At 37.4% G+C, this 23,400-nt stretch overlaps 1 protein-coding gene and 1 non-coding gene across 9 annotated transcripts; both read right to left on the bottom strand.

The window, feature by feature from the left end:
- Positions 1-304: 304 nt before the first annotated feature.
- Positions 305-23,141, bottom strand: ldb1a (LIM domain binding 1a). Of its 8 annotated transcripts, none has more exons than XM_067386371.1 (13): positions 22,772-23,141; positions 22,551-22,590; positions 19,963-20,063; positions 7,154-7,256; positions 6,915-6,959; positions 6,471-6,546; positions 6,171-6,276; positions 5,877-6,049; positions 5,432-5,554; positions 3,874-3,957; positions 3,638-3,761; positions 3,119-3,267; positions 305-2,577 (listed from the first exon to the last, which is right to left on the bottom strand). In XM_067386371.1, exons 3-13 carry the CDS (start codon positions 19,988-19,990, stop codon positions 2,347-2,349), a joined length of 1,242 nt encoding a protein of 413 aa, XP_067242472.1. In that variant the 5' UTR covers positions 19,991-20,063; positions 22,551-22,590; positions 22,772-23,141; the 3' UTR covers positions 305-2,346. The 8 variants fall into 8 exon arrangements, with proteins under 8 accessions (XP_067242472.1, XP_067242471.1, XP_067242473.1 ...); XM_067386370.1 differs by lacking the exons at positions 22,551-22,590; positions 22,772-23,141 and adding exons at positions 21,516-21,595; positions 21,695-21,810; XM_067386372.1 differs by lacking the exons at positions 22,551-22,590; positions 22,772-23,141 and adding an exon at positions 21,516-21,822 and having other exon boundaries at positions 3,125-3,267.
- LOC137020889 (small nucleolar RNA SNORA13) lies at positions 5,618-5,751 on the bottom strand. Its single transcript, XR_010895260.1, has one exon. It is a non-coding gene; the product is annotated as a small nucleolar RNA SNORA13 (small nucleolar RNA).
- Positions 23,142-23,400: the final 259 nt, after the last annotated feature.

Here is a 23,400-nt window from a genome sequence, read left to right as displayed (position 1 = left end):
TGTTAACTGCCCTAACAGTTTACAGAGTTCTGTCAAAAGTAGTATATATTTCCTGGTGGCCTTCGATCACTACTATGAACAACCAGGTTGGCAAACACAGCTCTAACTATAAAGTACAAAAAAAAACTTTTACATCCGGAGATGTTTGCAGAGGATCTTCCTGGGAATACAGTGTCAATAACACTCTAGTATTGACTATTACAGCTATTCAGTTTTTTTCTTATCAGAAATGGTGATAAGGAAACCTCACATATTTTTATTGTATCGTTGATGTGCGTTAACCACGCTCCAAGCATGATAGCTGTGAAAATGTTTTTTATTGGTACCATACATCAATTGTCAATGGGAGACACAAGGCAAAAAATATATTTGTAAAACAACCACAAACAAATGGGCTCTGAAAACACAGGAAAAGAGCACACCTGCTTTATAGCTGACATGAGAAATGAACCCAAAACAACACTGACCAAATAAATGAAAAATGAATCTGTATGCTGTAGAATGGTTACATGTAGCTATATAGTCTCTGACCATTTTTACTGGTCAATGGAAGCCTTACAATGGAGTGCCCTCTGTTGTTTTTAAAACCCAATACACTGTAACTTCAAAGGGGCTTCTAGGATTATTTTTACATTATCCAAGGTTTAATAAGAACTCTTATGGATTCATTCAAGAACTTATATATCATCTTAGGTTAATGAAATAACATAAAAATGAAATAATGTACAAAGGCAACATCAAATACACAGCAACATGTATCGCCTCGATATATAATGCAATGGCAAACACTTTAAAAAAATAAATACATTGTACATTGACTTAAAAACTATAATCTACCTTTATAGGTGAAAGGTAGTTGTACCTTTAATGCATCTAGAAATGATTTGAAATGAGAGGTTCAGCTTTACGTTTGACATATGAATGGGTGAAGGGCACAGGGGTCCTAAAGAAGAGTAAATAGAATTACACTTATACAGAACTTGGCTACAATCTTAAATATACAATCACAATTACACAAACAAAATGATGAAAAAATTAAATCGTAATATAAATGTGTAGATTAAAGGATCTTGCTCCTTGGTCTGTAGCATCAGGGACGAAAAAAAACAAAACAATGGCTGGTATATTAAAATTACATTTTAGCAATTTGTGTGAATGACTGGGTTTACACAAAGGCATTGAGCTTGGTCTGTTCTTTTCAATAGGCTAAAAATCTCCAAGAAACAAAATCTTCATAGCTACGGTCTCAGGACTAAATGTCCCTCCAGCCGTTGTACTAACAGGATGTTGTGTAGGATTTAGATCCTGCGAACAATGAGACTGTTACAGCTGCAATAGCAAATGTCTGACACATGCAGTTCCCAGACATACATGCTATGATCATGTAATCTCATTTTCAATGACGATTGAAAAAGAAACAGAAAGACAGAGAGGTGTAAAGCTTAGAGCAAAGTAGCATCTACTTACAATAATATTGACAACAGTAACAATACAAAATTTGTTATTTTACATTGAGATTTGACAGCGTTTTCCAGTTAAAGATTATCAATTTTTTTTGTTTTAATAAGAACAAAATTCATCATAATCATTTTTTTTAAGAAAAATAGATCCAAAATACAGTGACAAGAGTGCAAAGGATATTTAGAGTTTTTGTTTGCTTGCTTATTTATTTTTTATCTTTAGAAATCGTTATAAAAAATAAAAAAGAACAAGAAACCAAACAGAATGCAAACAATTAAAAAAAAAAAAAAAAAAAAAATAAAATCAAACACTTCTTTGAGTCTGGCATAATGGTCAGGCAAGCTCTCAGTGACCATTTCGGGTATGACCAAACTCAAGAACCTCGATGCTTTACACTTTATTTAGTTTTACTTTAAGGACTTTACGTAGTGGTTCTCAACTCCGGTCCTCAAGCTCCGGAACTGTACAGGTTTTTGTTCCAACCAGGTCCTACAAAACAAATAATTGAGTTTTTAAAAATGGAGTGTTGGGTTTGAATCTGAGGTGCACACAATGGTCATATCACTAAACGGTTAGATAAAAAGTGATCCTTTCCTGTCAAGTGAGCACAACAGAAACGGCCTTGCGTGTCAAAGCACAGCACGCACAGAGAGACCCGAGGTTGGAACAATAACCCACAGCCTGATCGCTAAGCCTGATCGACACACAGAAACGGATGGTGTTGGAAACGACTCTCAAAGAAACAAAACAACCAACAAAACGGCATGTCTCATGGCGACGGAGGATGCGGAGGGCCAATTTCACGTGTGACCAATTGAGGACTCTTCAACGCAGAAAACTTGGACCGGGTCGTGTCCTCGAGCCTTTCGCTAGCCCCTAATACTTCTACTGTGATGACTGTGAGGTGGGGTTGTCATTTTTGCTCTCCTGGCTGGAGGGAGCTTTGCTGTTCCAGGGGCTGTTGGTGCCCAGGGCGGGGGAACTGTTGAAACTGTCCTCGTCGTCGATGCCATTGGCCGCATCAAACTGTGTGTTCTCCAGCCGCGTGATGAGCCGCTCATCCTCGTCCCCGAACTCCCCTCCCATCAGAGTGGGCTCTCCCACCACCATCACATCCTGCAGGGGACAGGAAGGGGCGCAAACATTATCCCCGCAACCCGGGGGTGCTCCGTAGGGGGACGCGGTGGCTTTCTACACCACATAGCAACTGCAGAAGGCACTGAGGAACTAGACCTCCACTATCCTGCCCACTACAAGCCCAAATCAGCACGGTGCACCAGCCACAGGAACTTAAACCAGCAGCATGCTGTATGTGAAAAAGGCTACGTTCACCATGCTGAACACTAAATAGCTCTGCCATGGTGGGCATCCCGGATCCTTGAGTGCTGCACGGGTTTCATTCCACCTCGGGTCTCTAGTGTTGGCTGCGTCTCTGGAGCTCAAAACACCCAACAGACTGACAAAAAGCACAAAAAACCCACAGACCTGCGGCCCTAAAGGACCAGGGACTGCCCAGCATTGGATCATGTCCACTTGTCTCTATGTTGGGTCTGTCTTCCTAGTATTATACGTAACTTGAATATAAGCATTGGTCCACCCTCCTCCCGCTACCCATCTCTCCCACAGCTCAAAATGGACATCAAAATGAGATGCTTACAGGTACCTGGCTGGAGAGCGCAAAACTGCTGGCTGGACTTTTCTTTTTACTGTTGCTGTTGTTGTTGTTGCCCCCTCCGGAACTCATCGTGCTGCCGCCGGACATTTTTCGTTTCCTTCGCTTGTTGGGGGCTTGTCTCGCAGGCTCGGCTGAAGAAAGAACAGAGGGCAATATTTGAAACTCGCATAGGATCCCACTGGATGCAGAGTTATTACTATTATAGTTTATAATAATATAGTACATATACAGTATTATAGTCTATATACTGAATAAGTTTTTATTTACATTTTAAAGTTTTGGTTGTTTTTATATATGTTTATATAGTTTTTTTAATCAGTGTTGAGAAATGTTGCTTTGGCAACTAGCTGAAAAATATATTTTTTTATACTTAATTTTTATATTTGATTTCAGTTAATATTTAATTCATTTCAAGTAACAAAAGTCCTTTTATGGTTTTAGTTTACTATAAAAACCCTGGCTGTTTGTTTGACTTTCCGATGAAAGTGGCTTGATTCTGACCTGGTGGGGCCACCATCCTCTGCCATTTCTGAAACAGACAGGTTTTGAGGCAGTCTCGTGGGCTGAGACTGTACGTCTTGTGTCTGGACATCAGCTCCTGCATGGGCTCCAGGATTACACAAAGCTGTGGGAGAGGAAAAATCTGTTAGATGACAATGGATACGTAAAGCCACTGCAGCTGGAGATGGATTTTAATTCACATCTATCGTTCTGTAGACTGATGGAAATGAACTTACTCGGAGGTAGTTCAGGGTAGAGTTAGATAAGCCACATCTTGTGATGTTTTTTGATAGCTGGTCAAGCATTTGAGGGTCTTGTGCCTGTTGTGGAAGATGTTTAGTAAATTAACATAAATAGTAGAGTAGTATAGTTTTTTGCCCATGGTTTACCAAAGATAAGCACAAATCATTGTAAAAAAGAATCTATAGAAGCTTTTTTTTTAAAAAAAAAAAAACATGACATTAAGAAAAAAGAAGAAAAAATCTAGAGCTGAAATACTGCATAATATGGGAGACATTACAATGTCTTAATTATGAAGTAAAAAAAATAAATAAATATTACATCTACAGCTGAAATTATCTACAAATTGGTCTGAATTAATGGTAGATATTACACTACAGAAACACTGTGAAATATTATTAGAATTTAAAATTACTGTTTTAATATATTTAAAAATGTAATTTATTTCTGTGATGACAAAGCTGAATTTTCAGCAGCCATTACTACAGACTTCAGTGTCACATGATTCTTCAGCAATCAGTCTGATATGCTGATTTGGTGCTCAAGAAACATTTCTTCCTCTTATTATTATTATTATCAATACTGAAAACTACGAAAGAGGATTAATAAAAAAATAAAACCATCTCAAGATTAAATTCATTAAATTTCAAGAAAAAAAGTCAAGATAAAATGTTGAGAATAAAGTCATTAAATTATGAAAAAAAAAAGTCGTTAAATTACGAGAACAAATTTGTTAAATTATGAGAAAAATGTTAAATTTTGAAAAACTCATTAAATTATGTGAATAAAGTCATTAAATTATGAGAAAAAAAGTTGTTAAATTATGAGAACAAATTCGTAATTTAACGAATTTGTTCTCGTAATTAAACAACATTTTTCTCCTAATTTAATGACTAATATAACAAGTTTATTCTCAACATTTTATCTCGACTTTTTTCTCGAAATTTAACAATTTTTTTCCTCATGATTTAATGAGTTTATTCTCAACATTTTATCGACTTTTTTCTCGAAATTTAAAAAGTTTTTTCTCGTAATTTACCGACTTTATTCTCAACATTTTATCTCAACTTTTTTCTCGAAATTTAACGCGTTTTTTCTTGAAATTTAAAGAGTTTATTCTCAACATTTTATCTCGACTTTTTTCTCGAAATTTAACAACTTTAATCTCGAGATGGTTTTATTTTTTTATTATTGCTTGGCCCTAATCCTCTTCCGTAGAAAACAGTTGTGCTGCTTAATGTTTTTTTAGAAAATACAATACATTTGTTGCAGTATTCTTTGATGAATAGAAAGTTTAAAAGTTTGTTTTGAAAAAGGAATCTTCTGTAATATTAAAAATGTCTTTACGGTCACTTTTGATCAATTTAATGCATCCTTGCTGTATAAAAGTGTTTATTTCTATCTAACCCAAAACTTTTGAATGGTAGTGTAAATACTTATTGATAGAGGGTTTTAGGACAAAAGTATTGTTCTAATAATCTCAATATAGTGCAGACTTGCAAGTACTGTAATGATGTGAACTGAAAACAGCACAAACAAATATCCCAAACTCACATGCATTGCCAGGATGCTTCTCGGCACAACCTCTCTGTGCTGTCTGATGCTGAAGTGCCACGTCTTTATACGCATCATGTCATCAAACATAAACTCCAGGTACAGTCTTCCCTCCACACACACCTGAGGAGATGAAAGGACTTATGTACTTTGCAATGGTAGAGACGGCCTACAATGATTCAATGGTTATGTTCTTATTGCAGAACTTATTTAATGGAAGTACTTTTATTTCCATTTAAGATCACAACAAGAGTTAATGTAAGCCTTTTTTGACACCGCATTCATTTTGAAAAGAAATGAACGGGCAACACATAAAGGCTATTTTTAGGATTTATTTCTGACAATAAACTTTACAAGATGTGCGTTGTGTAATGGTGGTCATACCAAAGGATACGCTTAGTTAACGTTTTAAAACTTTGGCCATAAAAACAGAAGAAAATGATACCTGTGTGAACATGGGTTTGCCATTCTGTGTAACCATGGTGCACTGATCGCAGTCCAGGGACACAAAGTTATTGTGGAACGACTCCTTGGGATGTTTCAGCACATAGAAAAGTTCAGTGGCCCCTCCCTCAAAAATACTCCTGAAGTACCGAGGGATCAACGTCCTACCAATAGCTGAAAACAGGAAAAAATTTGGACTGAGTTACAGGGGAAAAAAACAAAATGAGTTTCCTTATATCTATATTAGATCACTCAGGTCAAATCGCTGAAGTGACTTCATAAAACAGGATATTACTGTATCGTTTGGGTCCGTCTTCCAGACAGAAAGTGATAGTCAGCATTGCATCATCTTCGAAAAACTCTGTAGTGAACGCATCCCACCACAAATTGTCACAATCCTGCTGAGAAAGCACAACCCCCCCCACACAATTCAACTATAGTCTTAATTAAAAAAAAAAAAAAAAAAAAAAAAAAAACTTTAAAATGGGCAAAACAAGCAACATTTATATTGCACGATTTTATATGATATGCATGTAAATTGCATCTGTTTGCTTTGCATTTGTACCATGAATGTTGATAAAGTGGTTTCTCTTACCTCTGTCCAATTCTGTAGTCTTTTGTTGAGCTCAAATATTCTGTAGTCTGTTTGATTTCCATACGGTGTGTGCCTCCTGTAACATGACATGCATTATCAAGAAAAAATATATTTCAAATAAATGCTGAACTTTCAGTTCATCAAAGAATCACAATTTCCACAAAAATATTAAGCAACACAACTGTTTTCAACATTGATAATAAAAAATGTTTCTTGAGCAGCAGATCAGCATATTAGAATGATTTCTGAAGGATCATGTGACACTGAAGACTGAAGTAATGATGCTGAAAGTCAGCTTTGCTATCACAGGAGTAAATTACATTTTAAAATACACCGAAAGATGCAGTGAAGCCAAAAGCTTTTGTATGTATTTACACCCTGTTCTCTGTCTCTTGAAAATATACTGCCATGGACAAAGATATTAACTGCCAAATAAGAGCTTACCCTATTCCAGGTTCCATGTAAGAGGGGGGATACATCGGTGTCGGACTGAAATATAAGGAGCATTATGAAAACTTTAATAATAAGCAACTTTCATTTGAAATGTCTACTGTATAATCAGTGTGATAGGTGTTAGCTAGATGTCAAGAAACTATTTCTTCAAAACTAGAAAAAAGGCCAATTACTAGACACACACATGTAGTCTTCATCACATAAAACATCGATCACAATATAAGTCTCACCCCACATCTCTATCCAGCATTGCTCCTGGGTGAAATGGAGGGAAGGCACTACCGTTGGGAGGCTCCTTTGGGGAGTACAGCTTGAATGACTTGGACGAACAGCCTATAGAAGTAAACACAGAAAGAAAATGAGAGAGAGAACACAGTCCATTGAAACATAAAATAATGCACATTTTATATTTAGAGTCCATTTACACAATATGCAGACATGCCTACAAAGACATCCATCATGATGCATTTAGTCCAGCTGTAGGTAAACAAGAAATGTCTATTTTTGTCCTGACTTCTCCACAACATCAGTCTTTTTATATTATATAAATTCAAGATGACACTAAGTTATTCTTGTTCACTGACTAGCCTTGCAGTTAATTTGCATGTTGATCTAAGACAGTGACATCCAAAATAATAAATATGATAAATATATTTTTAAAGATTTCCATGATAATTTCCCCACACCCTGGTAAGCAAACACCATGTGATCACATGACATTGTGATTATTTCCCTGTAGCTTATGCACAGCCCATCCCCCATCTCAACTGAAGGATTCAGTTCTGTTAGTCCTGCTATGTAATTCATCATGACAGCCAGTTAAAGGCAGAAACCCCAAAATAAGCCAAACAAGGACTAATCTAATACGCTGCACAATTCAATTCGCAATTTATTAAATGCAACATTCGTGCAGTGCTTTATGTTTCTTGCATATTTTAGTTACAATATATAATGACCACACAATGAAATTAAACTGGAATGCAATTACTAGTTCAGGACTAGTTCATCACACACCTTTTGACTAATACATTTCCATGATTATGATTTTTCAGTTGCTCATTATTTCTGAATATGTATTTACTTTAAAACAATTTATGGATAATTCAGTAGCCAATGAAATATTTAGAACTTAGCGCAACAAGAAACAATAATATTCACTATTGAAATATCGGTAGCACTTTATTTTACAGTCCTGTTCCCCATGTACATACTATGTACTTATTACAATAATTATAATTGGATAATAACTAGGTACTAACCCTGAAGCTACACCTAAACCTAACCCCCCTGAAGTTATCTTATATTACTCAGTATTTTCTTAGGTAAGTACACTAAGTACATGCATGTTAACACTATGTAAAATAAAGTAAACTATCCATGACTTTCTCAGGCCTGGAAGTTACAATTTAACATATTCCTGATATTTCCAGGTTTTGCATGAGTTAACTGAGAAAAGGAGGCATGGTCACATACAGATCTGCCATTCTTCTAGTCTGATGTACATGTACCATCCTGTCAATGTTTTGGCTCTGTGAGTTTTATAGTCTTTGGTTTTAGTAATCAGCATAATTTGAATAAAACTTTGAATTAAGACATATATTCTATCCCACCTTTTGGAAACATTAGAGGTGCTATTTATAATGCATTTTAGAAATGTAATCAGTATAAATCTCATTAACGTTACACACAAACACAGTTTAACTACCCTAACACTGCATTTACCAGAATAACAACGTTTTATAATGCTATCTACAAACAAAATAATTGAGTCCATTTAAATCCTAAAAATTATAATTTAAAGCAATTAAGAACTCCTGATATTGCACATGATTAAATACTGCATTTATTGTATATTCATACAGATTAATAGTAAGCACTTAATTCTCCTCTCTGTTGTTGAACACATTTGTGCTAAGCTACTATTAAGGTGTAGCCATACTAGATACATTTCATAACAAAGTGCATTGAACTACTATTAAAAGATTCTGCTCTTAATTCAAACATTTATCGAATATGTATCTGTAGCAACTTGTTCCTAGCACGTCTCTATTTGTCTACTACAACGACAAACTTGATAGCCTAGCTTAGCCAGGCCTGGCTGAATCCGAGCACAGGCGAGGCCCTGCACAGGTTAGCCGATTATCCGAACAGCGTAAACAGCATCACCATGGCGACGACATTCAGAGCATTTATTTCCGCGCTTTCTCGTGTTAAAACTAAGCGTTTCTATGACTTTACGTTGCATTGAAGCTCAAGCACACCTGCAGGAATCCAAGCAGGAATCCGACGCTCTCTCTCCCCGGTGCTCCCTGATTATAATCCCGGTCTGTCGGTCGCTGTTTTTAAAGCGAGGTGAGCTGAAACATCAGCTCCTTCAAACCATCGTGGTGTGCAAAAAAACAGGTACAAAATGCGGTTGCAGCGCTGGTAGTAGTAGACTGTGTTAAACAAGAACCGGACTCAAGGGGCAACGAGGAAAAGTGCCCGTGCAACCCTTTGTTCTTGATCATGAACAATGGTAGAGGCCCTTCTTTCTCTCCGTGCAACCCCCCTCAACACTCCCTGCTCTGGTGGAGCATCAACCCCTCGCATTCCCATCCAATCAAACCCACCCCTCCCCCAGACACACGCTACTACTCACTGCTTTATAGTACAGTACGCGTAGAAACACTACTGTAAATGTTGTCAAAAGACAAACAAGACCATAGACTAAAAAACTAGTTGACTAAACTTGTTAAACATGTAACTTGAGTTAAATGAGTGCAGAGAGGATGCTGTGTTTACACATCTTCTGAAGACCCTGCCTATGTTTAAACATTCTCTAAAATTATTTATTTTTTAAGTTAGTTTGTATCATTTAAATTAATTGAAAACTTTGATAAATATATATATATATATATATATATATATATATATATATATATATATATATATATATAAAATGAGCATTTTTATCAAGCTTGTATGTTTATGTTCAGTTATTTCACTTTAATGGCAATAAAAATGACCTATTAATTGCCATTAAAGGTGATAGAGAGGATTTTTTTGTTGACTGAGAATCCAAAGACTTGTTAGTGAGTTTTTGAAATGAGCGCATGCGTAAGAACAACCCCCTCCTTCACAGCTCATTTCGAGGGAATGCCTCCCAAAACTCGTGCACGAGTATTGGAACACGAGTGTCTACCACCGGCATTCGCTGTGTTGTGTTAGTGGATTCATTATGTCGGACTCACCGCAGATAACTCATAATCTGCAGTTGTTACTCCTGTCTCCTGACAAAAACATTGCATGCAGCGCCTGTGGAGTGTGGAAAGTTACTGGAGCGCGCAGCCGCGCTCGTCTCTCACAAGGAACATCATGGCAGCGATTGACAAGCCAGAGGGCCAATCGTTTACATGATGAACGCGTAAACGATTGGCTGATGTTTTTAAGGCCCTACCTCGTGCACAGATGATGTATATTAATATTATTACTTTCAGTGCGCCTAATAAATAGTCTTTTATCAGTTAGTAAAGACAGTTTATATTGCAAGTAATATTGCAAAAATTTATAAAACAAAACATCCTATTTAGCACCTTTAAAGTGAAATTACTGAACCTAAACATACAAGCTTGATAAAAATGCTCATTTTGTAAGAAAATTTCAGATGGCACTTCGAGGCTTTTGCATCTGAAGTCTTCATTTATGTTTCTGAATTGGCCATTTCATGAATAACGTCACAATTGAAGTCATTCGGATGTTTCAACATGTGAACAAGTTGTGAACCTGTCTATAAAAACCTGAATTGTCTGAATTTTTAAGGTTTAACTGATTTATTACAATAATAGGTCATGGTGAAATACACATAAGCCATTGTCCTTAAATAATATAAGCTTATTGGACAATAAACTTAGAGGTGTAGAAAACTTATTTAGAAATATAAGAGGTTTAAGATGTTTTTTGTAACCTGTTGTGTTTTCTTTAAAGGCATCATGGTGATTAGTAAGACTTAAGACCTTGGGACTATTTTAAATTAATTAAAATATTTTAGGAGTTACATGGAAAATAAGCAAAAGATTATGACTGACTGTTATTTTTGATCATGACTTACAGAAACAGGGTGATAGTGGTGTTGCCTTGTAAAAGGTGTTACAGGGATAGTTCACCCAAAAATTCTGTCATCATTTACTCACCATGTTGTTCTAAACCTGCATGAATTTCTTTCTTCTGCTGAACACAAAAGAAGATATTTTTAAGAATGTCGGTAACAATCGGTTGACAGAGCACACTGACTTCCAGTGGGGTCCATCAACTGTTTGGTTACCGACATTCTTAAAAATATCTTTTGTGTTCTGCAGAGGAAAGAAATTCATACGGGTTTGGAAGAACTTGAGGGTACGTAAATGATGACAAAATTTTAATGTTTGGGTGAACTATCCCTGTAACATCTGGGCAGGTAACTGGCTGAAAGGCTGCTGGCTCAGTCCTCTAATCAATCATCAAGTTCCAATTCTGATCAATCATAATTCAAAATGACAGGCAGGAGTTTGAGCAGTTATGGAAATAAAGGGATCTACAGGAACAGCATTAACGCCTCTGCTGCAAAGGAACTGTCTCTGTAATTTGGCACTTTTCTCTGGCAATGTCACAAAAACAAATGCTGTCAAATGTTCAAAGGCAATAAACTGATATGCAAATTCTATAATGCTGAACTCTTGCCTTGTGATATCAGTGCTTTAATAATGTTTTCACAGAGAAAGGTCAGCATGTTTTTTTGTAAAGAGGAGAGTAAACCTAATGAAATACTGATAAAAGACTATAAGAGACACTTGCAAAAATCAATAATAACAATGTTAATAATAATGACAATAATAATAATAATGTTTTAAAATGTCTTTGCATCACACTAAATCAATCACATAGTTGTTTTTTTTTTGTCCTGTTATTTATATCACAAGTATGTCACTAGGATCAAAATGCCAGTTTCTTTAAATGAAATTAAATGAAATAAACACTTATATGTACTTTATATATATATATATATATATATATATATATATATATATATATATATATATATATATATATATATATATATATATATATATATATAAACTTTTTTTTTTGCTCCACAAATAAAAGAAAGTCATACAATTGACATGAGAGTGAATATATGATGACTTAAAATTCTTTCTCTTTGGCTGTGGGTCAAATCAGCATAATGCATTCATAATGAATTGGTGTGGGTCACATGTAGGCACGTGTGATGGTTCAGACCCATCCACTGTCTCAGATAGATCAATATCGCCCTCTAGTGTAACGAACGCGCAAAACCCTAAATCTGAATTCACAGGACTGCAGCACAAATTTAGCGAGAAAGCTGAGCTAACTTCACCCTAAGACACGAGTGATGCTTATTTAAGTGAGCGTGTGTAATCAGGATGACAGATACCTCAGCATGGGTATGTTATTTTAAAAGTCTGAAGACTTGAGGATCTAATAAGCTGCTCGGTTATATGGCACATTCAGACACTAAAAGATAATAGCTCAACTTACACTGGGGGCTGTTGCTGAATTCATTTATTAACTTTATGAAGCTTTATGAACGTCCTTCGTGTGCAGCAGTGAAGCTGTTCTCATTTTAACTCCTCTGGTTTGAATGAAGGATTGCCTCAGTGGAGAAAACTACATCCTTCACCGCCATGGCTGACAAAATCTCTCTCCCTGATGAGGCCTCTGCTTCCCTCGCAGTGCTCCAGGGGCTCTTTGTTATGCCACTGCCTCATCTCTCCCAAACACAAGCACAGGAGGAGCCATGTGCCTCGCGCTCACCCAGGCTGCTCACAGCTACACGGCTGGCAGAGCGCGATAATGCTCTGGCGACAGACGACATATGTGAGGGCCATACTAACTACTGTGGGGGACTGACTGCAGTACAAATCATATCTAGTCTGTCCTCCACTCAGAGGAATGTGCAGGAAAGGAATCTCATGATGGGCTGTTCACAAAAGGTAGTCTACACATTTGAATTTTTAATGAAATCTGTGTAATCAATCCATCCCAAAATCCTGATTAGGATTTATATTACTGAATGTGTGAATATTTTGTTTGGTGTTCCCATGGTCCTGGAAAACCTGAAAAGTTTTGGGAATTTCAATTTGAAATTAATAAAGTCTTTAAAGGTGCTAAAGAAGATGTTTTGTTTTATACATTTTTGCAATATTACTTGAAACTGTTTTTACTAACTGATAAAAGACTATTTATTAGGTGCACTGAAAGGAATAATATTAATATACATCATCTGTGCACGAGGTAGGGCCTTAAAAACATCAGCCAATCGTTTACGCGTTCATCGTGTAAACGATTGGCCCTCTGGCTTGTCAATCACTGCTGTGACATTCCTTGTGAGAGACGTGTGCGGCTGCGCGCTCCAGTAACTTTCCACACTCCACAGGCGCTGCATGCAATGTTTTTGTCAGGAGACAGGAGTAACAACTGCAGATTATGAGTTATCTGCGGTGAGTCCGACCTAATGAATCCACTAACACGACACAGCGAATGCCGGTGGTAAACACTCGTGTTCCAATACGAGTGTTTATGAGTTTTGGGAGGTGTTCCCTCGAAATGAGCTGTGAAGGAGGGGGGTTGTTCTTACGCATGCGCTCATTTCAAAAACTCAGTAACAGTCTTTGGTTTCTCAGTCGACGAAAAGATCCTCTTTAGCACCTTTAAAAGCCATGAACATTTCTAGTGTTTCAAAAGTTAATTTAAATATTTTATATTCTGAAGTGAACTGCACTTCTTTGTGAGATCTTACAGATCTGAATTATTATCCAGTCATCACAAACTGGAAAAATCATGGAAAAGTTTTTTTTTTTTAATCAAAAATATTTCAGTACAAAATTACAGTAGGAAAACATGAAATTCAAGTATATTTAAATGTTTTATCAAGTTTTATGTTATTATAAGTTTTATTATTTAAATTTATGATGTATTTAATCATAAAGCTAGGCTATTCTTAAAATGTTCTTTCAGGAGACTTCTTTCAAAAATCCAAAATTTTTGAACAAAACGGTTTTGCTAAGATTTTTTTTGTCTATAATGCCTACAAGGCTTTATTTGATCTATTAAAACTGTAATATTGTGAAATATTATTACAATTTAAAATAACTTTTTTTTTTCTATTTTAAAATGTAATTTATTCCTGTGATGGCAAAGCTGAAATTTCAGTATCATTTGCTCCAGTCTTCAGTGTCACATTCAGTAATCATTCTTATATGCTGATTTGATGTTTTGGAAACATTTCTTATTATTATCAATGCTGAAAACAGTTTCCTATTTTTGTGGAAACCTTGATATATTTTTTAAGGATTATTTGATGAATGGAAAGTTCAAAAGAACAGTATTTATTTGAAATATTAATCTTTTTTAACATTATAAATGTCTTTACTGTTGCTTTTGATTAATTTAATGCATCCTTGCTGAATAAAAGTATTACTTTCTTTCAAAACAAAACAGTAAAATCTTTCTGATGCTAAATATGACTCACCTTTACTAAAGCAATGTGCACACTTTAAAAGCCTGCCTCTGTTTCAACAGATGATGATGTTCTGATGACCCAGCAGGGATCAAACTGCCTCTTCAGGCCTTATATAGCTCCTGCTCTACAGGTGATTCCTTTCTTTTCATCACAAACCACTCATTACCACCTAAAAGTCTTACAGGCATTTGATTGCCAGAGACATATGCAAAGCTAAGTGAACCCACTCGTGGATTAAATTGACTGGCTTTTTTTTGTTGCAAGCATCTCTTTAAGCCGTTAAATCACTTGGAAACATGCGTTGCACTGCTGTGAGAGAAAATAAGAAGGCTCTGAAATGCCCACGCTTAACAAATATACAGTGAATACTCTAACTGCTGCTGCACTGCAGTGGTTGCTGGTTAAAGATGTGGGCAAATCACTTAACCTTAGGTTGCTCCATGGGGACTGAACATGTAATAAATATACTGTAAGTCACTTTGGATATGAAAGTGTCTGATAAATGACTAGTAAGTAACTGTGGTGTTTGTTGACTTTGTTGGCAAACACTCCATGCTATCAAACACCTCTATGCTGTCAGACCTCAGAAAGCAGCAGAAGAAATACTGGATGAGAATGCAGAGAAAAATCAATGAGCGGTAAAACACACTGAGGAAAACACATTTGCTGTCATTCGGAATAAACCAGTTCTGGCACTTTAGGTGTTCCCTACATAAAACACGCACTTCAGGTATAGAGAGAGTGTGAGGGGTCTGTTGTGATCAGACTCGGTGTGTTTCCCTTGGCAACAGCAGCCGCAGGGACGGGTCATGGGAGTTTATTGAGGTCTCAGGAACCACTGAGTTGGAAATCATAGAGAAGCAAACAGCTGATCCTCGTCACTCTACAATATACAGATGCCTTTGCTTACTTTTCCTTTTACTGCTGCAGTTCTGATTTTTTAAATATCTTTCTTACATTTACAATCACTTATCTATGTAATTATTTGGGCTCAACTGAAGCACTGCCCTTTTTGTGATTACAAAACTACATTTTTACACTTGTCCCATAGTCATTTATATATTTTAATGACTCGTGCGAATTACTTTTACTACTCTTACTGCACCTAAATTACACCGATAGGTGGCGACAAGTGATTCTCTATAGCCTAAGGAGTCATGATTCAGTCAAGGACAAAGTTACGGTGAATTCGGAAGCCTAATCGCATAATAATCCTTCTGTTCTTAGTTTTCTGTAATATATTTGGAAGATATATTAAGAGAAGTATGGTTGTACGCTATTCCGAATTCAGCCCAATTGTATTTATGAGTGAGTCATTGATTCATTCACTCAACTGATTCGCGCAAAAAACATTGATTCATTCAAGAACGGATACGCCATTGCTGTATTGCTGGCTTCGTTTGGAACTATTTTCGATGGCGGAGCAAAAACAGACAAACCAACTGTTAATATCATGCCTAACATGTAAGTTACTCAATATTAACTGTTTATTTATTTATTGTTTTTTGAACTAGTAGCCTACATAACAGCAAGATCCCATTTCAGTACAGTTGTGGTTACCTAGCTGCAGCCCAATTTAAATACTGTGCCCCAATTATAGAGAACAAGATATTAATTTCATAACAGATTTTTTGTTTTTAGGAGAAACAAAACAAGTAGCGTACAAACTATTCTTTAAAGTGGCACTTATGTATTTTAGAAATAAAGCTGCCAATAGAATAAAATTATTTTTAATTCTATAGAAAGCAGAATGAAACATTAATGATGTCAAATTCTATAAATGTGGTTTAAAATGACTGCGTAAAAATGTTTAATTTACACCTTAAGTTCTAAAACTAAACAATTAATTGTCAGAATCTGTAAATGTGGTTAAAAAAAGGTTAAAAATGTTAACATGCTTTTTTGACTGCCCTAAATCACATAATACCCTAAATTACCTAAATATTCAGCAAATGTGATTAATAAATATATATATATATATATATATATATTGCATATTTAAAATAAATCAATTCATTTCCTTTCAAATGTTCTGCAGAATCCCAAGCATCCATTTGCATCCTGTGGTTCCCAGAAGGACCCCAGTTTGAAAACTTATGGGGAAAAGCACAGCTCTCATCATAAAGCCGCACATTTTAAGGTATCATTAATTTCCATCGCATAAACGGTCACATGCCAAAGTTTAATACTAATAAAGGTACAAATATAAGCAATAGCAAAAGTAATGCTTATCCTACGATGCACCATTAATAAATCTTCATTTAGTCCATAAAATCAAGCGTCCTTTTTGTTCAGACAGCGTATTGATTCTTACAGTGGTGGAGTTGTGCAGCTGGCAAATGCCAGCTCTCATCTAATATTTCCTCACCATCATTGACACGTGACATAACGAGTTCTAACATCCCCGTCTAATGCTGACAAGTTGAGGGGAGCTGATTTTCTGCACAGGAAGCCATTTTGTTCTAGCTCTGTAATGAGACAGATCTGTGAGCCACGGGCTGGAGAGGGGGGAGATGTTGCACACGCGCACACAAATGCACACTAAACGCACCGTGCACAGGCATTGCCAGTCCAGCAGAGAGATGGTAAATCAGCGCAGCTTCTCTTAACTTGACAGGCACACCCTAACCCTTTCGCTGTTGTGCAACTTGAAACAGGCTCGCTTTGTGACTATTTTAGCTTTGCTTAAAGTCATTGCCTTCGAATCAAGGGGCCATGTGACTTTCTGCGTGAGGTAACAGGACACATGCTGTTATCAAGTACTTGTGGGTAAGAGGTAGAGAGTCGAGTGGCTGAGAGCAGCTGGATGGAGCTTAGTATCATGTAAATAGCTCACATTTAAAAGCGTTGGTATGGGTTGTTATCTAGCTCAAACAAAGCTATAAAAGAGGCCATTAAAAGCGTGCAATCCGTGCTCAGCGATATATCCGCAAATCCAGACAGGAAGATCACGGCAGCCCACTGTACGTGCAGCCCACACGAGCATAGGAATGTAAACAAACCAGACTTCAAACGAAACCTGTGTTGAGGGGAGGGACGTGCGCTGTAAGCACAGATTGCATCGTGTTTCTGACAGAGGTGAACATCACAAGCAGATTTTCACGGTGCTCCTCTGCCTTTTATGAAATGGCGCAGTGGGACCTTACACAAAAGCAAGAAAGAGCCGTCTCTCGCACTCCAAGCCTCCGTTTCAGTCTCGCTCTTTCTTCTCTTCGCCCTCTTTCCCGCCTCCCTCTTCACAAAAAAGGAAAGCAATCAGACAGGACACATGTCTGTGGAAATTTCCATGACTACGCTCGTAAAAATGTACCCTTGTGACTTGATTTTAAACAAATGTTATGTGCCAAATTTTGGCTTGTTTATCAATGGGGTTGCCAGAGAGGCTTTTGTGGTTGGCTCTTGCGCTGAGATAAAAATCTGACTTGAGAGAGTCTGAAGAAACTGCTTGCCTTGTGTTTATGGCACAGAAACAATCCCCACACCGGTCCAAACTTGCCTTGATGCCATTCACCCTGTTTTTAATCTTTATCACAGTGAGGGAGAGGACAAGCATTTTGTTCCTTGTAATTGTGATTATCTTTCCACGATGCCACAGATCTCAAGAACATGAAGTTTGGTACTTGGAAACTCCTATAGACTGAACATATGGACTCTATTAAAAACGTATTTAAGTGATTCAGAGACTATAACTTGTGAGAGAGAAAGACTGGGTCAGAAACAAGGCTGCCTTGTGTCTAATGGTGTAAATTTGTCCTCTCTATTTAGGTGACGGCGCACACTGGGCTCCACAGCAAAGTCAACATATGCTACATCACTGCTTCCAGCATGCTTGACCACACTCCAACAAGCTACGCACATTCATTCACAGGTAACCTTTGGACTTAAGAGACTAAGATTCCAAAAGGTTAAAGATGGCAAAAGAATGAGGAAAGCAGCTTTATATCATCATTGTGTCACTCTTAACGATTTTACACAACGTGTATGGTCAAAGTTTCATGTTGCCATTGATTGGACCACACCGTTCTGTTAAATCTGGTTTAGAGATTCCCAGTGAGGATACTTGCTGTTAGATCACCAGCATGGAGCCATGTCTCCAAGAGCATCACTTGAATCTCAGCCAAGGCCAGTGGTGCTAACATTTTTATGAAGATTCTGTCCCATAGTAGAGTGTGGCACTAGCAACACAAAGGTCATGGGTTCGATTTGAACTCATCAAATGCATACTTTAAATGCAAGTAAGTTGCTTCGGATATATTTATGTAAATATTAATATTTTTAAAACAAAAAAATATAAGATTTTTTAAATGCAAATAGTATATATATATATATATATATATATATATATATATATATATATATATATATATATATATATATATATATATATATATATACACATATATACACACACTTTGTATGATATTTTATATGTATGCATAATTATAACAGAAATTTATAAATACAAATGATACATGTATATGCATAAATGTACTTTAAATATTTAAAACTTTTTATAAAAAATTAAATGAATTCCTACATAAATTATCAGTTTATTGTTATGCATAATACATAGAAATATAATATGTATAAATATGAATATAAAACCTATTGGTATGCATTATAAAAGTAATAATGCTAAAAAATAAATATAGCTATTTATACAAATATATAAATATAAAATAAGAATGATTTGTATATTTAAAAAAACAAACAAAAAAAACCCCACTGATTTATGCCTGTGACTAATTGTGCAATTCCTCTTTTATAAATTTGTTAAGACAGATGTCTCTATTCAACAGTCTCAAAGTAAGAACAGCTGCCAAAAAAGTAAATGCCTTTGATTTCAAACTCCTTCAATATGTGAAAAATGTTTGCAATGCAGATAAATGAATTTGTGTTGGAAGTTTTTTCCGTTACAGAAACAATCCATATATTATTCCCTGCCATCAGCACAAATGGAAAAAGAACATGATTCATGAAGGAAAAACAAAGAGAATATGTTTTTCATAACCGTCAGAAGGTTAAACTGCCACAGTGTCCTGCTCAATCAGAAGCCTTTACTTGTTTCTCTATGCAAAGCACTTTAAGTTGCGAGTGAAAGCTGACGTCATATGAGAAAGGAAAGCACTCCGTGCAACTATACACACCAGTCAGGGAGGCTATTCAAGTCACAGCAATGTCCAGGAAGTCTCTGCTCTGAGTTCACACAAATTTCTTGCACAAACTAAAGCATGCCATTGCATGCACAAATAAAATACACAAATGAACTTCTAAAACAAATGTCGCCGTACAGGAATGCTTATTTATTTAATGCTCCTTTCCCATTCAAATAAACAGGCCATAGATACAGTACAGTGCAGAATGCAACATATGACCCAAGTGGCTCCACGTTATTGGTGCATGAGAGATGTGAAATCTTCCAGGTATAGTCTTCTCCCTTTCATTCCCAAAAACCCCATGTTGTTTCGCAACTCCTGCCTGAAGCCATCCATGCAGAAGAGATGGAATTAGAGCTCTTACCTGGGCAAGCACAACCTCCAACAGACATCTTCTCACATGTTTGGCACTGCTCTTAATGAAATGGTGTTGTTCAGTCCACGCACTGTTAGCATGGGCTTCTTCTGAGAAAGAGAAACAGGCAGAAAGGGGTGGGGAGTCAGTAGGAGGAGGGCACAAAAATCAAAATGTAGAAACAAGAGCTCAGCGAGAAACAGGAAGTAGGAATTACACTCCTGCTCGACACTGCGCCCAGGTTCATTAATATGCAAATTGCAATACTTGTGGGAGGGAGAAAATATGAGAGTGAGAGAGACAGAGAGTGTGTGTGTGTGACACAGGAGAGGATCAGAGAGGGAGGGAGAAGGGAAGCGAGAGCCAACATTGTCAAAGTGACCTGTGAGGCACATTTTAGAGCACACTGGCCATGTGATGCTGTTCTTTTTTTCTCTCCATGTATTGCCTATTTTTGCCTTGTGCTGCTAACGGAGATAAACAGAGGCAGCCGGAGCCCAGAGGCACGGAGTCATTACCGCCTAGTGGAGCTACGACACACAGCATAAACACACACATGCACACGTACAGCCTGCCCTCCTGATGCTCCCTGGGGTCTGCTGCACAGCTCACCCCTGCCAGAGTGAAACACACACACTCTATATGCTGCATGACTGATCTCCCTTCTCCTCATACAGCTGTCCTTCTGTGAATGTCACTAACCTATGCATTGCTGTGCATTGTCCTTTCTTTGATACATTCACAAAAAGTAGTGTGGTGTAGAGATGCACAATATATTGGTATCATATCAGTTATCAGCCAATAAATATACTAGATTTAAAAAATAAAATAAAATAATTATCTGTATCAGTCAGTATGGGATATTTAGTGGTTCATGCTCATTTCCCTCATTTTTTCATTTAAATTACTTTCATCGTCATCTAACAAATGTTAATATTTGTATAATATTGTTATGCATATATTGTAATGCAATATATGTAAATATAAAAGTTATTAGTAAATATATGTGTTATGGTAAATTATAAAATAAAACTAATAATTTCATATGCATAAGCATTTAAAACATTTGTAGTTTTAGTGTTTTTTATTTATTTAGAGTAGATAGATAGATAGCATGGTATTTACATGATACTTCTAAGAATACCATGGTTATTCAATGTCTAGAAACACAGTAATACCTTTTTCTGTAATTATAGCTCTGATTTACTCTTAATTATAACAGATTGATTTTGTTATTGGTTTCTATATTCATAATGCATGATATCTACAATCAAGTTACTTTTAGGAATAGCATGCCATTTCCATTGCACATGTCCAAAAACATGGTAACCTTTCTTCTAAGTATAATAACTTATTTAACTTATTTTCTTAATGGTTACCATATTCATATAGCATATTATCTACATGGTACATCAAAGTGGCACAGTCTTTCCATGGTACATGTCAAAAAAGCATAGAAATGCCTTGTTTTATACATGTAGCAACTGTCATTTATTCATACAGACAAGAAAATGGTTCAGTTAATGGCTACAGACAGTTTAGATTAAAAATTCAAAACGTACCTGTGGTACTGGGACATCGGAGAGACAGCCCAAGGAGTGAGCTTAGGTGTCTGATTTCTACAAGGAGCCAGTGTTTAAAACTGACCGAGCACTCACAGAAAACACTACAATTTAGAAGTTATTCACTATGTAATTAAAAAAAGCTCAGCATTTGTCTTTGTCTCTAAGTGCAGGCTCACATCTTCAACCCTCCCTGTTTCAGAGACTCATTGGCTCATCTCGTAGTCCCAAAGGACAGACAGAGGTCCCTGTCCACATGGCACCCACTCTGTGTCAGCCCCGCGATCGACCCGACGCCTCCCCCGCTCTGCCCTGCTTCTCCCTTCTCAAAGCCTGTCCCTCCAGTGGGCTGTGCTTCTAACTACCGAATCTCACACACCACTGGTCCTTTACGTCCCCTGTCAAAGCCGCCTGACAACTCCAGAGAGGGGGGTGGGAGCGAGCACTCAGCAACCTCTTGATTTCACAGACTCCCATCCAGCGTATCTAGGGAACAGTGCACTGCTTTCATCGCACTGCTGTTATTACATGTCACCTGTCACTCAAAATCAATATGCTGACACTGAGACAACACTCTCAATCCCACACAGGCACGAACGACCGGCCAATCAGATATGAAATCGGATGTATTCCCCACAATTATTTACTCTTAAAATGCCTCTGATGAACTCATTTGATTTACTTTCCTCAGCCGAGATGAGCTGCGGTCCAAAACGCAGTGAGCGAAGAACAAAGAGAGCCACTCCATGGAGAATAATTTCACATTGAGGGGTTTCCTTGCGCCGCTATAGGAAATGGCTTTTTGTTTTCAGAGCCACAGATTGGCTTTGAAGCGCTGAGCCTCGGGAGATGCTCTTCACCACAGACTGCACAATCAGGTCTCCCTCCCTCCCTCTCCTTCGTCCTCAGTCACACACTCTCACACTCCAACTCACGGCTCTGCTGAAAACAAAGATGATCCCTCCTCTGTCTTTCCTCTGACACCACCATTGTTGAAGCCTAGATGTTTACCTGCGTGCGCTGACACTCACTCACCTTCCCTCGCAGTTACGGCGCCGTTCCTGGTGCTGTCGTGCTGTCGAGAAACAAACAGAGAGGAAAGATCTATAATCAACTCCTGATCCATTTAAGTGCGTGAAAAGACAACAAAAAAGAAAAACAAGTCAGCTAATCACCACTTGAATTTTTAAAAACAAAACAAATGAATCTAATCAAGTTAAGAAATGTTCCACATTGTTTGTCTCACCACAATTTACCTCTTCGGGGTCTGTGCTGTTTGTGGTAGTCGAAGCTCGGTGTATTGATGATCTGGAGCTGGGTCAATTAGCCCTAAAAAGCATGGACAGAGAAAGAGAGAGAGAGAGAGAGAGAGAACGTAGAGGAGAGCAAAAGGAGGAGGCGGGAGAGAGCGCACGGATCCACTGGAATAAATATGACGCAGAGCCAGAGCAACTTCTCCAGCCCGCTGTACCCAGCGAGGGCACTGTCACCATGGCAACGGCAGAGCAGTGATAGCTCGCCGGGGCACACAAGGCACGGCATTATTCTGTCTCTCACTCACTGGAAATACAGTTTCACTCAGGCGGCGAGCACGTAGGCAGGCGGACGGGCGCCTCGTGTTCAATTAACTCTACTCGTTCTGGGCCCCGGGAGCCCAGCCACCTGTGACCTGCGACGAGGAAGGACGTTTCTTAATGCAAAGATTATCTGAGAACACGGCAAATGGGTCATAAATCAGCATTCGGAGACGGATCCTTACAGACTGTATATTAAACGAGGCAAAGAGCTTGCCTAATTATGTTGAATGGGAAGAGTTTATATGGCATTGTCAAAGAGAAATGTTTATTAGCTTGCTGAAAAAAAACTTGGTTTGTTGGTCTTTGCT

The sequence above is a fragment of the Chanodichthys erythropterus genome, chromosome 5 (assembly GCF_024489055.1).
Source record: "Chanodichthys erythropterus isolate Z2021 chromosome 5, ASM2448905v1, whole genome shotgun sequence".
Taxonomy (NCBI): Eukaryota; Metazoa; Chordata; class Actinopteri; order Cypriniformes; family Xenocyprididae; genus Chanodichthys; species Chanodichthys erythropterus.
Note: the sequence above shows the minus strand (reverse complement) of the source record. Positions and strands in the feature narration are given on the sequence as shown.

Bases quoted from the DNA above. Each gene is read 5' to 3' on its own strand.
- ldb1a (XM_067386371.1), bottom strand. From the start codon at position 19,990: ATGTCTGTTGGAGGTTGTGCTTGCCCAG. The intron at 5,555-5,876 runs GTATCATTTTCT...TCATCTCCTCAG, and splicing joins GCAAACCCATGTTCACACAG to GTGTGTGTGGAGGGAAGACT. The intron at 3,762-3,873 runs GTAAGTTCATTT...CCTCTCCCACAG, and splicing joins CTACCCTGAACTACCTCCGA to CTTTGTGTAATCCTGGAGCC.